Genomic DNA, 18,222 nt, shown 5'->3' on the forward strand with positions numbered 1-18,222 from the left:
GTGGACTGCCGGGGTGAAGAGGTCACAGGGGAGCAGGATGAAGGAGCTGAGTGGCGCTACAGACAGTCTGTAGTTTACGTGAGGATATTCCACATTAACATATAACTGAGCCTTTTGTAAACAAGCATGCTTAATATTGCTGTTCAATAAATCAGACATGCATACACTCAACACTTTTTCCATGTGTTGTGCAGTTTAAGCGTGATTAACCCTAACTGGTTCACAAAATATGCAGAATAAAAATACTGGAAACCTTGTCAACACAACACAAAGACATTACAATAATCTGCTTAAGTCTTTATAATGGGTGTAAATCATGTCAGCACTAAAGATTATTGGCTTAATGCTCTGCAGCTGTAATGATCACTAATCAGAAAACAGATCATGACCACGGGTCACGGCCAGGTGAAGGGAACAAGACTTATTATCTCTTCATCAAGGCATGCTTTAAAATAGTGAGTATTTCAGTTCAAAGTTGAATTAACAGAAGGAACAACATGAGTAAAGATGAAGAAGATTGAGGCTGACATGCAGAAGGTGCTCAAATACAGACGGCAGCGGAAACGGTTGCATATGGAGCAACTAAAGATGAAACCAAACAATATGAGGAGGTGGTCGTAACGTTAAACATTTGTAATCCCAGTAAACTGGATGATAATCCAATTGTTCATATTTATTTTATTCTACCATTAATTAGCAGTAGCATTCTGTAAGTGGTTAAAAGCTGATGCTACCGGCTAAGACAAACAGCGTTAACTCCTGGAACTCAACTTCATACCTCGAATTGATAAATCTGAGTTACCTGCTTTGATGAAGAACAATCTCACAGTTATTGATTATGCCAATATTATACATCAATGCACTTTTGATGCAAACCTTAAAATGTTGGTTTGGAATGCCCTCAAACAACTTTTGTTTGTCACATTTATGAATCTTGTTTTTCCTTTAAACTAAATTCCAGAAGAATATTTTACTGGATTCAGTTCATCTTCAAATTCATCTAAATTAACAACCATATCTAACGCAATTATTTCTACCTTCCAGATCCACTTAAAAATGAGTAATGCCTCCTTTTTTCTGGTGCCAAGATATTTTCAAAGAAATTAGAGCTTTTATATATATAAACCTTCGTGTGACTGGAATAATCCCAACACCTCTCGGAGATCCATCACGTCTCTCTGCTGCTTCAGGACTTTTTTTTATTTTTATTTCCTTATAAAACAGCCTGCCAATGCCTTTCAGGATTATTGATGCTGCTCCACTATTCTGCTGTTTTCCTTGGTTCTTTTAGTAGAGTTTTGGGTTGGCTTTGGGAAAAACAACAGATCTTTCTGTTACTGTGTTTGGATCAGGTTCAGTTCAGGGACACGTTCTCTCGACGGGAACAGCTGCTTCGCTTCCCCTTCCTTTCCCATCAGGCTTTGCCTCACCTGTTCTTGGGGCGGCGACCGGAACTCCTTGGTCTTCTTGGCGGTGACGGCGGCCGACATGTTGAGGGCCAGCATCAGCTCGTTGTAGCGGAACTTCTGGTTGAACTGCAGCTTGGAGACGAAGTTGTCGGAGAAGGAGACGATGGCCTCGATCCGGTGCTTCAGCTCGCAGTCGCAGAAATAATGCAGCAGCTCGCACATCTGGAGAGCAGACAGAGGGGGAGGAGAGGAACATTTCCACAGACGTGTTGCATCGCCGTCGCGTTGCCAGCAGACGGCTTCACGTTAGCCCGCTTACTAATGAGACGTTTAGAGCCATTTGTCTGAGAAGGAGCCGCTTCATGTCTGGCTGACCTGTGAATGTGGATCCAGCAGTGATTCAGATGTGACTGTCGTCCTTACCTGGCGTTTGACGGGCTCCGGCAGCCTGGTCTCCAGCAGTCCCTTCATCGGCTGTTTGGCCTCCTTGGCTGCCTCCTCCTCTCCAGCCTCCACCGCCTTCTCCTCCGTCCCCGTCAGCCCCTCTTTGTCCGTGGCCCCCGACGCCCCCTCCTCGTGCGTCTCCCGGAACACGTTGGGGTCGATGAGCAGTAAGATCTTGTGGACGTCCTCGCTGCCCAGGACCCCCATCGTCAGCAAGGTGCTGATGAGCTTCAGGATCGGCACAAACTGGAACTCCACCCCCCCGCCGACGGGGTCCCGGATGTGGTGCCCCCCGCCGTGAACCGCCTCCGTCAGCATCAGGATGGCCTTCTCCTTCAGCGCGTCCAGCGGAATCTGCGGGCTGTACAGATGCTCGCGCTTGGTGCTGATGAAGCAGGCCGGGGCGAAGTTGAGGCGGGGTTTGAGCGACGTGCTCAGCCCCACCCCCGGGGGGAGGTGCTTCTTGGAGGCGTCGGAAAAGAGCCGGATGGAGCGGGTCTCCGCCGTCACGGGGATGATGAACTCGTCCTTCATCATGAGCCGCGCCCCCTTGGCCGTCTCCAGGTGGATGCTGATGAGGAGGTTGTAGAAGCCCTCGCGCAGCACGCCCGACAGGTACTGGTTGTCGATGGTGTACAGGAGCTGCGACTGGTCCAGGTGGCTGCAGAGGGCGTGGGCCACGCGGGTGTTCCCCAGGGCGCACAGGGCGCAGTACAGCTTCAGGGTGTGGTAGTGGAACTTCCTCAGGTCCTCCTGCTCCGACAGCTCCATGATGTCGACGCACCTTCGCACGGAGGAGAGACGGTTTCAGTTCAACAACAGACCAACAGCTGCTGAGGAAAACCAGAAAAGCAGGAATGCTGAAGCAGTGCACCTGTTCTCCTCTGGAATGTGCACGGCCAACATCTGCAGGGGCTCCACGCACTGGACCACCCAGCCGTGTCGCTCGTTCACTCTGGCTGTTTCCACTTTGAGGAAGATGTTGGGCATGCGGCTCCACAGCACGGCGTTGATGGTCTGCACGTCCAGCCTGGGCGGGCACTGCGGCACCGGGTTCTTGTGTTCGCTCTTAAAGATGGCCGACGACAGAGGCATGGCATTCTGCAGAGGACGGAATACACAGGACGTGATTTCAGGAATGCGACCTGCACTTAAAAATCGTGAAATCTCTGCACTACCTTTATTTTAGCCAGTTCAAACTGGAACAGGTTGGGGCTGGTGGGCCGCACGAACACAGCGGGGAACAGCTTGGTGTTGGGTTCCACCTGCACCCGAGAAAACAGCGGCGAGCTATTAAAGGGTCCCGGCAGGAATTAAAAAGTTGCACGAAGAGCACGACTTGCAGAAAGCAGCTTAATGACGCGTCTCGAAAACCCGGCGACTTAGTGGCGTGCGTGCGTGTGTTTGCCTGGACGAGCGCCAGCGAGTACGCGTTCGTATCACTCACGAGCGTCGGCTGGCGGGATGAGTCAGCGCCGGGCGAAGCGGCACAGAATTTCAGTGAGAGGCTATATAAGAAGATTAAAACCCTTCAAAAGGGTCTTTAAGATTTGGTTCTCAAAGTACGTCTGAACAAGCAGAATTCTGAGCCCAAATCTTCGCAGTACAGACGAGGCGACTCTTTTTCATTAAGAATGCAGAGACGAGAATACAACAACTCTCCGACTAATGGAGTAAACTGAATGGAAGACACATGTGAATGACAGACGCAAAGTACATAATTAAATGAGTTAATAGTAGGTTTGCAGAGTTTGCTCAAAGGAATCTTGAAAAACGTCTTAATAATAAACTTCTGTGCTGTACTTATTACAAAAATCATCGAAGTCGTGACAGTTCTTACAGATCTGTCGGGGAAGCACTCTGCTGGATACCTGATACGATGTGGATATCTCTTTTCCATTGCCGGTGAATGTGACCAGCCCGGTGGCCAGGTCTATCAGGCAGCCGATCTCCAGATCCACGTTGGTGCGACTGGCCGTGTGAGCGGCGCTGGTAATGTCGCCGCCCCACACCATGTAGCAGTTGCTCCTCTTCACGCTGAAAGAAGAAAAAAAGGAGTTGGTCATATCCGCTCCACAGTTTAAGACGTGAACCTGAAACGGGCGGCCCCACCTCTCGTGGACTCGTCCTCGTTCGTCGCCCAGAGTCACGGTCACGGTCCGGTTCTTGCTGAGGTTGAAATTGTTGCTGTAGTAGTGGTAGTCGGGGGTCACCCATCCCACCCACACGCAGGAAGGGTCTTGACCGGCAAAGATCCTCACCGAGTGGTGGTACTGCAACAAAAAAAGTCAAGTCAGTCAACTCTGCAGGGGTTTCTATCAGAGGATGGAGAGAAGAGAAGCAGAGCGTCGGCACCATGGTGATGCTGCTGTAGTCCACTCTCCTGCTTTCTTCACTGTGCCTCACAGATCGCAATGGATATCTATTAAAAAAAAAAAACATATTCATTCATCATTAGAGTAACGTGCAAGTGTGCACTGAGAGATAAACTCCAGGAAAGGATTTCATGCATGATTATATTTTGGGTTGGCTCTATTAGGTGATGTAACGTTGAATTACTATAACGGCAAGAAAACAAAAGGAAAAGTTTGAGTGATTGGGGCATGTTGTTTATCCACACCATTATTGGAATAGTCGCTTACATATTTAAAGGTATTTCAAAACATTTTTGAATTAATAACTAATAATTAAATTCATTTCTTATATGAAAAACAGGCAACAATTCACATTTGGAGGAGAGCAGAAACAAATACTGTCTCGCTTTTCCATAAAGAAATTATTAAACTGACAAAAATTGCATTTCACAATTTATAGCTTAGAATTCTCTTTAAATCAGAAAACATCTGTCACTGGACTTGAAAATAGGTTGCAGAGCACATGTTCCTGTATAATGTGCAGTAGTTTAAAGAAATCCAACGTGACTGACTAGATGAGTATGAGTAAATATAAACTTATACACTGGAATTAGGTTCATGTGCATCGTGTAAATGACCCACATGGCAACATAACGCTGATTGGATCAGTCAGCTGCAGGAGGCACAGTTAAGCCTAATAAGTACATTTTGTGTAAAGTATTACTCACAATAACTCAAACTCTGGAAACCACACAGAAGCATCACTTAACATGGACGTCTAACACAACTTTTAATCATATATTCTGTGCTCGACATGTCGAGGTCTTTTGAAGGATTTTGTTCTTTCTTTCTTTCGGTCAGCACCTGTGTTTAACTTTGAGCAGATCCTCTTCGTGCACGCCGTTCATGTCGACCACGGGACTGGCCTTGAACGTGGAGTGGAACTCCACAGGCATGCTGAGGCGACAGAACACCATGTCAGCATTACTGTTCTGGGTGCCAAAGGTCTTGTGGGTGACTTTAAGACAAGGGGGGCTATCAACGGTGCCGTCGATCCTGGTTACCTGCAAACACACAGAAACACATTTCCGTCCATCATCTAAACCAATTTCTTAAATTTTCAAAAGGATAATGTTTTTTTTTCTTTACAGCGATGTGGTTGTGATCCTTTGGCACGTTGACAAACGTGGGCAGCCGCTTGCTGAACCACATGGTGACCTCTCGGTTCATGTTGACGGCGAAGGGCTCGAAGCCTTCCTGCAGGCCACACATGGTGTAGTACTTGAAGGTGCTGGCGTCCTTCCCCAGGTTCATGCGGCCCACCTGAGACAGGCCGAGGCTGCAGACCGGGATGAACCCTGCAGAGCACAGCCAGGGGAAGGAGACAATTAAGCTTCAGAGAAGACACGCAGCAAGAGGGGAAGGGGAAAAACAAATCAATCCAGCTTTTGCAAAAAGGCAATTTACAAGTGCCACATTAAATGAGGGTTGTTTCATTACAAGGAGCCACTTATTTTTCACTTATAACCCCAGCACGGTCATTTTAGGTCAAAGCTGCCTGCGTCTCTTAACCCAACAGAGAACGGAGCCCATTAATGTAATGTATGTCTAACATAGCACTGTTTTATTCCCTTGTAGCACAAAGAGACAAAAGCGTTTGTGTTGCAACAGGTTTATTTGGCTTCTTCCACCAAACTGTCCGAATTCACTGTGAAAACTACACACGTAAATATAAAAGATGTTATTTCAAACGGAGGGAAACGTTCAACCATTAAAAGAAACACTCCACTGGAGCAAAGCATGGACAAGTCATAAAGAAGGGAAATGTGCTTTGGTCCTCTGTGGGTCCATACAACTGAGAAGACGTCTCAAAACAGGCAACAACAAGCATTAAACTCTGAGTTAAGTCCCTTGTTCTTCACACGAGGAGCCAGAAGCCCTATATGACTTTAGAGTTCAAAATAAAAACAACACAGTAGATAAAAGTAATAAAAAACAAAATTAAAAAAAAAACTTCAAAATGAGACTAAGTCAGAATGACAGCTTTTTATACTGGTTTTTAAAGAGTCCGTTTCAATTCCAGGCTTCTCTGTATCACTAACCTGTGATCTTCATTTTCCCTCTACGACCCTTGAGATTCGTCTGCTCTTTTCCCAGTTTGATCTTGTTTGTGAGTTCAAGAAATACTCTTTCACCCACTGAGAGCAAAACTCAATCTCCTTATTCATTTTCAAATATAAAGATCTTCTCTGGAAGTATTGTGGACATCACTGTGAAAATGCAGTTTGGAAATAAAGGTTCAGTATCAGATGAGTTGTTGAAATATTCAGTAGTGAGTGGCCTGCTCTTAATGAAAGCCACGACCTCATACAGGAAGGTTCTCAAAGAGGAGCTGTCAAGACTTTGTGCTGACCACAGCAGTATATGTTCTGTAAGGGTGTAGTTGTTTCTGTTAAATGTTCAGGTAAGTCACAAAACTCTTTGTTCTTCAGGTTTCCTGTGAAACTTCCTGCATTTAACCCATTTAAAGATGTGTGATGAGACTCCTCATGATCCCCCATCCAGCAGCTCTCAGCTCCTTTCATTCCACGCCCTGAAGGATGTACCCACTCATGAACATGCGTGGTGCAATGTGGCTGGAGTGATCGTCCTCCCTCTCTCAGGACGACTTCTTCAAACAAGAGTGGATTTAACTTCTGCAGCTTACAGTCCAAGGTCTTAGCAAAAGTCCTGCTTAACTTCAAACTCTTTATTTCATCTGAGAATGCTTCTCTTTGAACTTTTGATTCTTTTTAGTCTAGGCCTGAACTTTCATTGATTCACCGTTTCAAATCTTTACATTCGTTGACTCTTCAGTTTAGTCTAGTCGCTGCTTTCACTTTATACTAATCAGGAAACTTCCATCACTGTTCCAGTGATTTTGTCTCTCATTTGATTTCCGTTCTCTTGATATTTCAAACAAGATTTACTGCATATCATGTAACTCTTCAGCAGATAGCATTGGTCTTCCTCGGAGTAATGTTACGACGACTCAGTGCAGTTTGACTTGTCTGCAGTGGTTCCAACATCATCTTGGATGGACGTGGGAACGAGACTCACTACTATGAAACTACCCAGTGGCGGAGCAGCCGTTTCATTTGGACGGCACATCATCACTGTTTGCAGCAATCATCATTTGATGTTTGTTTTCATGTGCAAACATTACTGATGTGAACTCACTTTCATAGCCTCAGAATAAAATTATTCTGATGAATATCACTTGGGCATTCACGTTGCAGTCATTCAGGATTTCCAATGCCCTTATGTGAACCATGGCCTCCTCACAAATACACATAATAATCCAATAATAAGTTATAGGCTGCAGAAATAACTGTTGAGTGCTTGCTTTGCTTGTTCACTCGCGTTTCTATGGAGGCAGTAAATCTTTGCCTTGTTTGCTCCTTCAGTCTATCAATGTCTTAAAAAAAGTTTTCAGTGGCCGTATTTCAGCGGATCCCCTCTGAACGCTGGATTCTCAGGAACTGGAATTCTGTTGGCACTCGGCAGCACCTTAATGAGCTCCGCTTGTCATTTGTGCAGAAGGGGAAAACTCGTGGAGGTGGGGATAATAAGACATCTTGAACTTGGTTACCTGTCACCATGTCACGGCTTAATACGCCTTCTCCCGTTACTTTAATCTGATCATACACCAACATCCCAGCTTGTGCAGCATGGAGATCTTTCACAGGTTCTGCTGGATCCTTTGCCGTTTTCTCTCTAGTCTTTTCAGTCCTTTAATATCTTCTACAGATTCTACGTTTCCAGCTTAGCATCTTCCTCTTCTCTCTTGAGTCTTCCCCTTATTTCTTCTGCCTCATGTTCCAAAGGTCATCCAGCTGCTGCCTCCTGATCAGCTTCCTTCCTTTTAGCTTCAGCTTGTCTTAAATGTAGCTGAACTTTTGATTTAATCTGTTTGCATTTTTTTCCTTCGCATTTGAGCTTTCAGCATCATCACACAAATGACAGAATATTCACAACGTATCTCGAGACGGATCTCCACATGGACCAAAACTCAAGCTCTTCCTCACCGTCCTCCGTCTCGAAGTCGGTGAAGCAGAGCTCGGAGCCTTTGGTGGTGATCAGGATCTCTCCGTTCAGAGTGAAGATCATGGACTTGTCCTCCATGTTGATCATGCAGCCCACCACGTCTCCAGCGTGCCAGCAGCGTCCGAACAACCGGCTGCCCATGTTGAGACAGTGGCCCTGTGTAGCACATGGGAACAGGTCAGAAAAATGCCTTTTCTCAGCATCAATTTGGGCGATGTATACGGATGACCTGTTAATTTTATAATATACTGCTTTCATCGAATGACACCATCATTAACCGCCTGCCTTCTCCTCTGTAGCTCCATGCAGGAGCTTCGCTCTTTCTCCCTCGCTCTGAAAACTCCTGAACGACAGCATATCCCGGACGATCGATCTGAATGGCAAGCTTACCCGGTGTCCATCGAAGACGAACGCGAGTTCATCGGTGCCGAGCTCCACATCTGGCTTGCATCCCGGCCGGGCCCAGCCCACCCTCATGTCTCCTCCCGTGACGGCCTCAAACTCAAAGTACCATTTCCCGGTCTTCACGGCGTACGTCCTCTCTGCCCTGAAGAAGCGGATCTTATCGATGCTGAGCCGCTCAACCACTTGTCCTGCTCGGTGGGAGGCACAGGCACAATGCAGAGCAGAACACAAAAGCCAATCATTGAAATATTAATTGCAAAAAGAACCCAGTGGGAAATGTTAAAGGCAGCTATTCCACGTCCCTATTCTCTCTCACTTTAGGCTGAAAGACGGAGGCAGAACATCATATCTCAACTGGAAAATTAAGCCAGGATAGAAAGTTTTATCCGTTTTCTTTGTTCAGAGCATGTTATCGTGTTCTGTTTAATTTGAACTTGTGTGCTTTTTGATAGGAGTATTTCTTACCGCCTTCCTGGTCCGAGGGCTCGATGTTGTATCCGTAGCCAATCAGGGTGCGGATGGCCTCCCGCAGGCTGTCCCGGTTCGACTTCTTGGTGCGCTCATCCAGCAGGACGTAAGGAACCAGGCGAGGATTACGCTTACTCTTCAAATCCTGCAGTCGGAGGAAATTTGATGCTGAAAACTTCTCTCAAACCATCCGTGCTCGTCTCATCAGCGGTGGCCCGACTCCAGGGAGCCGGCTCAGTCTCATAACTGATGTTTGCTTCGATGGTGCTGTCACTCTCGCTAATTGAGAGGTTGATTGTCCATTTATTGCTATTGAGTTACTGCTGCTCATCACTTTCACAGTTTTTCTGTTATTTCCTTCAGCAGATCTCCCACCAGAGGCCGAGGTACAGTCATGAACACATTAATTGGTACTTGTTAATTAAGATTTGTGGAAATGTATCTGATATCTTGTTTACCTTCTTATTGTGGTGTCATTTTCGTGAAATGGCTCTGAGTCAGTGGAAGTCTGAGTTTTGATTTTGAGGCATATCCACCAGTCTGTAGATCTCCCACAAATTTCACGATTCCTTAAAGGGAAACTTCAACATTTTGGCAAATTGGCCCATTTAGCGCAATTGCTTAGTCATTTCGAACAGCATACTTACTTTTCTTTGTGAGGGCGAGCTGTTGTTTATTCAGAGGCGAGTCGGGGAAGGTTTTCGGGACGGACACAATGGAAGTGGACGGTATTTTTGCTTCCCCTCGTCAAACTCATCAAATACACAATCCAACAACCCCAAAACACTTTGGTGGACACGTTATAATCCGCACATTCACTACGCTGTGAAATATTAATGCAAAATTACGAGATTGAGTTGTTTTTGCGAAGATTGCTAAGACGGAACTACTTACTAAACATGGCGTCTGGGCGTAGTGATTTCAAAAGAAAAAGCAGTTCCCAGTATTTGCTTCAGTGTCGTAACGCTACAATATTATTTGTTGGTGTTCCACAGCGTAGTGAATGTGTGGATTATAACGTGTCCACCAAAGTGTTTTGGGGTTGTTGGATTGTGTATTTGATGAGTTTGACGAGGGGGAACAAAAATACCGCCCACTTCCATTGTGTCCGTCCCGAAAACCTTCCCCGAGTCGCCTCTGAATAAACAACAGCTCGCCCTCACAAAAAAAGTAAGTATGCTGTTCAAAATGACGAAGGAATTGCGCTAAATGGGCCAATTTGCCAGAATGTTGAAGTATCCCTTTAACAACCTATTAATGTTTCGAAAAAAATAATGTGACAAACTTTATTTCTATTACACATGATCAAAAAAAATGGTGTGACTGCTCTGTAAACAACAAAATTACTTCACCAGTGTACTTTCTTTCTTCCTTTTCTTTTTCTATACATAGCCACTTTACATAAGTGCTGTACGTATTATTTATTATAAACCAAAATTTAAAGGTGTTGAACCATCAAAACAAAAGAGCCAAGAAACACAAAAATGGCTTCGACACTCTAGCTTCTAATTATAAAGAAGGTCTTATAATTACCATTAACCTTTCAGGAAGTGACGCCTTAGGGCCAATCCCAATTCTACCCCTTACCCCTACCCCTATGATATGCGCGTTCACGAGGCTTAAGGGCTATCCCAATTCTCCTTTTTGAATAGGGGTAGGGGTAAGGGGAAGGGCTATTTCACCCCTTTCAGCGAAGTCTGCATCGATGCTCCCTATTCTCTATAGGGGTAGGCGGAGTTTCACATTGGCCAGAAAAAAACAACATGGCGCCCACCACAGAGTCGCACAAATGTAAGATTGCTTTCTGTATACTATTTAAAAAGCTATAAAAAGTGTATTTGCTTCACTGAATTTATAGATAAACTAGCGTGACAGTGTCCCAGTCATGGATTAACGTTTTAGCGCTGCGCAGCACCGTTTCCAATCGTGAATTTGTAACTTATGAAGAGCACTAATCACTGAATTAACGTCATCCTTTATCATGTTTTTAACGTAATATGTTAGACACAGGGACCCCCGATGAAACCCGACTGCTGATTCAGTTTAGAGCCGGGTTCCTCAATTAGCGGGACCGCGGCACACCTCGCTGCTGCCCCAGGGCAAATGTATGGAAATAAAAAAAGAAAAAAAATCTTTCTTTAAACGCTCCATGGACCCACGGACCCATGCTTGTATATAAAAAGCAAATGTGGACCTTCAAGATTTGTATTTCAGGACCCCTGGTTTAGAGGTTAAAAAGGAAGAAAAGTTTTTGAAATCAAAATACAGCGCCAAAACACATTGGGAGTAAATTATATTATTCGTCTAAGCTATAATATGTCAGTAATAAAACGTGTTTATATAAATATATCTGTATTACTTTAGGAAATTCATAAAAGAAAATGGCTTGGAAGGGGAAGTTACAGCCCAGCAAGCTTCAAAAAAGTGGGAGAACCTCAAAAAGAAATATAAGGTAAATAATAATACCATTTTTAAAAAAATAAAAGTAATTTCTAATGTAATTTCTGTCATTTCTAATATCCATAATTTTTTGTTGTTATAGGAGTGCGGCGGGGCTTAAAGGGCCAAGGGGTATCCCAATTCATAGTGCTGCAAAGATAGCCCTAGCCCTCAGCCCTATTCTAAAAGGGGTAGGAGAGTGATAGGGGTAGGGCTAAGGGCTAAGGGGTAGGGGTAAGGGGTAGAATTGGGATTGGCCCTTACTGTTATTCCATATTAAAGAACAAAATAAAGTAATCTCATCCATTATACAGTAGTAAACAATAGTCAAGCAACACAAACATTTATGTAATCTTCTTGATCCTTCTTGAAAAGAACATATTTTGATGGGCAACAAAGTGCCTAACTCACCGAGTAACTGGCCTCACAGTATATTAACAGGCCCTTCGCAGGTACTGAATCTAATTTTAACCGCCGCTCGTCCAACAAGATCCAAACAAGACACAAAAAAGTTTGAACATGTACATAACAGGGAACTCTCTTGGCATTTCCTCACTTTCTTCCCTGTAGTTTCTCTACACATCCTCAACACAACATGACTGAATACCGTGACATTTTCTTTGGCACTTCAGACATGTTTACTCCAACTTTTCTGAAAATTCATGAAGGGATGCCTCAGGGGAGAGTTTGAGAAACACTGCAGTGTGTTAAACACGGTCTGTAAGTGTCTGTTTCTTACTCAACGACGTCTTGGTGTGTAGCTGCTAATTATTCACAGTGGGAAAATGTTAACGTTTAGTCAGAGGAACACAGACAGAAGCCATGAAGGAAGAACTGGGAGAATTCAACAGATCATGCTTCGTGTTTGTATTTATTTGCCGTGGCTGTTTGGACAGCACCTGCTGGATGCCGTAGGTCCACCCCTGTTTGATGCGATCTTTGGCCCACACGTTGTGCGCGTTCTCCGCCAGCTTATCCACCAGCAGCTCCTGACCCGGGGTCAGTTTTATGTCCGAGAGGTCCAGAGGGGTCGGCTTGTATCCGTTGGACATCATGTAGCTGAAGGAAAAAGATTCATTTTCGTTCACGCATGGATGAACAACACAGCGTTAACCATCGTTATCATCCTATACTAGATTAGAAGTGTTTTCCTAATGTATGTCTGTTATTATTTCTGAATAGAGATAAGCAAATTAAACAGAGTTCTAACAGCACCTACTTCTTTGGGAGTTTTATCTTTTTGAGGGAGTCCTCGGCGTTTGGATTCACTTGAACGACTCGACAGCCCAAAGCCAGCAGGGTCCTGTGAGGAAAAGCACAAGAAAATAAGAAAAAGCCTTCGTCTGCAGGTTAGTTTTAATTCACACCTGAACATGGTTTTCTTTTACTCTGAGCATGTAAAATACAATGCAGAATGACAGATAGCAAAATTACTGCAGCTCGTTACTTTTAGTGACAAATCATAAATATGCATATTTGCAAAAAAAAAATGAGATGCAATGAATAAAATATCAGCTAAAATCCACTTCAGAATTGAATATTTTCAAATCAAGTGGTTGCTAACCTCTTTTTTTCTGAGCTATGTTGTCTCTTTTCACCATTTCGTCCAAACATTACGAGGTAGCTCCCTTTAACAGCAACAACACCGACATCTCAGCTCGGGTCTCAGTGTTGTGTTGTGTTCACTGCATTTAAGTAATTTGTTTCAAAACAAATCAAGTTTTCTTTAAAATGTTTACCATTTGCTTGGTGGTTTATCAGGCAGGATTGGAGCCCTGTGTGGGCCAGTTTTGGCCCACGAGCCTTATGTTTGACGCCTCTGATGTAGGATCTAAAACAGACTGCCCGAAGTGTCACACTCTGTTTACTTTGATCTGTACAAATCTAAACCCTTGCTGAGCAGACAAAGCTCCAGGTCGCCTCTCTGATCTCTGCCGTCCTTCCTGAAGGGTCATGGACCCCACCTTTTGAACCACAGCTCAATACAGACAGAGATGTTACATAACGCAACAGAAAATGGATGAAGTGCATCGACAAACCTCACGGTATAAACAGAGGCATAACAGAACCCCATCGTCCGGGAGAGATCCGTTTGGAAAACACCTCAGATATTTTATACCTGTGTGATGTTCGTAGGATCATCTTAAAACAACTGAATGCTGCAGTCGGTAATATGCTTAAAATGCGAAGAGGTCTGTTCTTAGTGGGTCGCGGGTCATTATTGGGGCAATAAATGTAATAAAAATGAAGAGTCAATAATGCCTGGTAAGGTAAGTTTAAAGCAAACTGTAGAAGAAGAACCAGTAAGTTTGTCTGTTTCACTGATTGAGAATGCAGAGTGTTAAAATACGGACATTTTCATCACGCATACTCCGCGCCATAGCAAAGAAAAACTTGAAGCTATTGCCCTGTCCACTTTCCATAGACATAAGAGAAACTTCAAATCTCTCTTTGTTTCTCGGTGAGCTCCAGTGTACTTGGAATGACCTTGGTCATTTCTGCAAACCGGCTCCACTACATAGCATTATGAGGATCCACAGTTAAACATATGCGACACACAGGACAGACTGCCTTCTTATCTCCTCTCTCTGGATATGCAGATCCACCGATAGTGTCACAGGGCTTAGAGGTGTTCAAACGGAGCAGTGGTGGGTTAAATTGAGCATGTCCTAATCTGTCAGCACAGAAAGGACAACAATCCCCATGGGAATGAGCTGGGTGTGAAGGGGATATGACACGTCTTCTTCACACCCGGTGAGAGGACAAAGACAGTAAAAATGAGTTCGATGTCACTCTGCAAGCCGTCACTGTCACACAGCTGTGTCTTCTGCAGCGAGATTAATCACAGCGCTATCCTATATTCTTGAAAAAAAAAAAAGGGAAAACCAATTAAATGAGCACAACCAAATGTGAAGTGGAGCACTGAGGAGTGGAGAAGGACAATGACTCCGGATTAGCACCAATGAAAATGAAGATTTGTGAAACCTGCCTGGCAACAGGCATTAGTGTGGGGTGAGAGGAAAGTGACGTGTGCATGCATGTGGAGAGTTGTGTGTATCTTACTCTGTGTGTGTGTATGTGTCAGTCCTCAAACGTGCGTATGCATAGATTTAAAAATGCATGTCAAAATTTGCACAAGACGTATTAGATTTAGTGAATTTGAAATATTTTTAGTGGAAATTTGTTTGTGCCTACAATGACTTGTAAATGCCTTCATTTAAAACTCAGAAAACTGCCTGATTCTCTTCACACAAATGACATCTATGACAAATACTTGAACATTACTCCAGAGATATATTTGTCCTCAGTCTGGAGTCACAGGCTCAGTAAATTCAAGCCAGTTCCTGTCCGGCCGCCGTGATGCTTTCTTTGAAATCACAGAGTAGCACCATGTTGCTACCTGGTGATATGAAAGCAATATATCTAAAAAGATGCATTGCAGTTTTAAGAGGAACAGTAGTTTGCCGGCAAATATCGAGCGCAAGGAAAACTGTGTTTAGCACGAATCTCCGACACTGCAGCAGAGTAGCAAACCGTCGGCGACAGGTCTGCTTTAGACGGAGGTAAAACCAGACGTTTGCAGCTACGATCACATAGAAAATGCATGAATTCAGACCTGTGCACACAGCTCTGTACCTGCTAGTAATTTTCAGAGATGTTTTTTTTTTTCTCTCTCTCTCTCTCCTTACATAAAACACACTCCAACTCCTCCAAACACCAGCTATTTTGTCTCACATAAATTGTCGCTGGTGCTCAACATACTTCAGCGTCTCGGTGGACATCTGCAGATTGTAGTTCTTTTCGGTCTCTGGCAGCTTGGAGAAATCCACCAGGCACGGATGCTGCCGCTTATTGTCGTCCCTTATCTGTGAGGAAAGAACAATAAAACAAAGGGGAACCAGTCAGCCATTCTCTCTCGTCTTCATCGTCGCCTCATCAGAAGCCTCATGTTTATGCACAACATGTGGAAACGTTTGCTAAATTTATGCATATGAGTTACACAGCCTTGTAAGTCAATGTGAACTAACGAGGGAGGGGGCGGATGTGTGGTTTAAGTACAGAGAGCTACTGGTTGCAGTGATAAGACAGTCTACTCTAGTGAGCATGTTATGAAAAGAGGAAGAAGGAGCATGTTTTCTTGGGGGAGACGGGGAGGTGTGCAGCTGGAATACCAAGCGAGAGGCGCAGACGCGTCTCTCGGGGCTGCGCTTTATGCCAAATAATCCCTCCGGCGATGCCGCTCGGAGGAGGCGGCATGGCAATGCAGGATGTTTACCAAGAAAACATGCGGGGCTGTGCACAGATATGCAGCTGTGTGTGTGTGTGTGTGTGTGTGTGTGTGTGTGTGTGTGTGTGTGCGCGGGTTCAATGAACACCAGACAGCTCTTTTGTGAACAGTACAAGAACGACGGCAAATCTTTTGGGACGCTTACAGAATTATACCTGCCGCACCGACAAAAGAGAACATTTAGAGACTGGTCTGAATAAAACGTGGCGCCGTTGTTGATCGTTACCTTTGCTGTCGGGTCTCTAATGACGACGCAGGACGAACACGAACAGCTGCACATCTACTGACCACTGCTGTCCAACCATGAGGACCACCTCAAGCTGCTGCATGTTTTTACAAACTCGCCAAATCTTATTAATAGCTACATTTTCATAACATTTCAAAAAGTTTAACATAAATGTTCTTAAATATTCATACTTTCATGTGTTTTGTATCATGAGAAGCTGCTGTGGGATAAATAAAATCTAATCAGGCCCCGTTTTCATGACAACAGCGTTCGAAGCCACTGAAAAAGCAACTTCTGAAAATGTTCTGACTCCGTCCCGGAGTGGAAACGGAGGAACAGACAACTTCTTCAGAGTCACCTGTAACAACAGACCAGCTTGGTCGTCTGTGTTCTCATCACTGTTCATACTACAGTGTGGCTGTGTGGTTTCATTACTAAAACAAACAACAGCACCAACTAGCGGCCTTACAAGAAAACTATATGACTTTCATCATTTTCAAAATGTTTCAAAGTAAATGTGACTCTATTCTGAATGGAAAGTCTCACTTAAAATAGTAATTTTGGATTGATTCCAGGATTTATTGATGTTTTCACGAGTTATGCTTGTTAATAACTGTTTGAATCACTAGGAAATTAAAATCATCAAAAACTTCTAATGTAAAAATCGATGCTTGAATTTGACATATCAGGTATATTCAGGAAGAAAATGCTGTCAGTTACACTCAGGATTTATCTCTAAAGTTTATATTATTTTTTGTTTTCTTTTACACTAATAAATTCTGTGTTTTTCTTGCTGCCTCTGCCCCTGCAGTCTCCCGTCGATCACCTCAAATGGAGGTTTGATTTAGAAGCGAGTGGGTTTAATCCAAACGAGAAATGGAAGGATGATTCTTGTATTGTATTATAGACATAAGAGCTGTTTCCTATTGTTCCTGCTTGTGGGTTTTGTTACTTTAAGCACAAAACAGAACACTTTGGCATTATCCCGAGGACACAATAAACCGGAGAATGAATAATGAGCGTATTGCCAAGCAGAAAACATTGGTATTTTTAACTAAGTACGATGCAGTGCGTGTTTTATTCAGCTGACTCGTTCATACATGAGCCTTTTAAAAACAAAGCCAATCTAGTAGTTTTTCCACAGGATTCACAGCAGGTTTAATGCCGTTCTTTAAATAGAATACCAACCCTCAAGCATACATCTGGATCGTGATCTTAAGATGAAAAAAAAAAAAACAATTAGATAGCCCATTACCTCTTTTAAAAGAGGGAAAAACTAAAGACTTGTCATTTAAAACTCTGACTTTCCTTTAGGTTTATTGTGCTGGTAAAAGTGCCAAAGCCTCCTGCTCTGCCCTTGGGTGAAACACGAGTTTGTAATTCATGACTTCTACTAAAACACAGACACGATGAAACTGCTACTTACAAACAAACTGGAATGAAGCATCTACATGAGTGATATGCAAAGCACTCGAGATGGGAGAATGAGAGCGTTTCTTTCCACTTACCCTCTTTTTGGTGTGAACCGCAAATTATAAAAGAGAAAGCAAGATGACGTACAGGCTCTTTGTGATGGTTCAGTTCTACTACGACTAAAGACTAATGCACTCAAAGCTTGACTTTTAACTCAAAGTTACTGAGAAAAACGTGTCACTGCGATGTTTATTTCTCCACAAGTATGGCAAAATGTATGGATTATGCTTGTAATCACTGGCACCGAGAGATGATCTCGTTGTAAGAGGACTAGAGAGGCCAGCTGATCCGTTTCTCACCTTGCCGTACGACCAGCCCAGCTCAATCTTATTCATACCCCACAGCTCGTGGATGTTCTCGGCCAGCTTGTCCCGAACCTTCTCCAAATGAGGCGGCATGACGATCTGAACCACGAGAAAGAAATGTGATCAGAAAACACTCTTTTTCTTTTGGGCAGATTTGTCTTTCTCTTCAGCCTGACGCTCCGCCATTTTTTTTTTCTCCTGCTGTTTACTTTTCCAGTATAAACTGTGTCCTAACATCCAGTCCCTTGGGATCATTTCATAAAGAGCTGTACCTTCTTCAGCATATGGAAAAATGAACATATAAATGAGTCCTAGAAGGAAACAA

At 43.9% G+C, this 18,222-nt stretch overlaps 1 protein-coding gene across 1 annotated transcript in view; it reads right to left on the reverse strand.

The window, feature by feature from the left end:
- The window catches only part of LOC115407000 (ryanodine receptor 3), a 137,623-nt gene that overhangs the window by 56,193 nt on the left and 63,208 nt on the right, over positions 1–18,222 (reverse strand). Inside the window, exons 22-38 of the mRNA XM_030117310.1 lie at positions 17,892–17,996; positions 17,628–17,630; positions 15,368–15,471; positions 12,825–12,908; positions 12,505–12,664; positions 9,164–9,311; positions 8,684–8,886; positions 8,275–8,449; positions 5,357–5,565; positions 5,072–5,271; positions 4,209–4,275; positions 3,966–4,126; positions 3,725–3,890; positions 3,032–3,118; positions 2,728–2,954; positions 1,833–2,637; positions 1,431–1,631 (exon numbers count right to left, since the gene is read on the reverse strand). Coding sequence (XP_029973170.1) covers positions 1,431–1,631; positions 1,833–2,637; positions 2,728–2,954; positions 3,032–3,118; positions 3,725–3,890; positions 3,966–4,126; positions 4,209–4,275; positions 5,072–5,271; positions 5,357–5,565; positions 8,275–8,449; positions 8,684–8,886; positions 9,164–9,311; positions 12,505–12,664; positions 12,825–12,908; positions 15,368–15,471; positions 17,628–17,630; positions 17,892–17,996 — 3,105 coding nt within the window. The remainder of the gene's footprint in view (positions 1–1,430; positions 1,632–1,832; positions 2,638–2,727; positions 2,955–3,031; positions 3,119–3,724; positions 3,891–3,965; positions 4,127–4,208; positions 4,276–5,071; positions 5,272–5,356; positions 5,566–8,274; positions 8,450–8,683; positions 8,887–9,163; positions 9,312–12,504; positions 12,665–12,824; positions 12,909–15,367; positions 15,472–17,627; positions 17,631–17,891; positions 17,997–18,222) is intronic.

The sequence above is a fragment of the Salarias fasciatus genome, chromosome 19 (genome assembly GCF_902148845.1).
Source record: "Salarias fasciatus chromosome 19, fSalaFa1.1, whole genome shotgun sequence".
Taxonomy (NCBI): Eukaryota; Metazoa; Chordata; class Actinopteri; order Blenniiformes; family Blenniidae; genus Salarias; species Salarias fasciatus.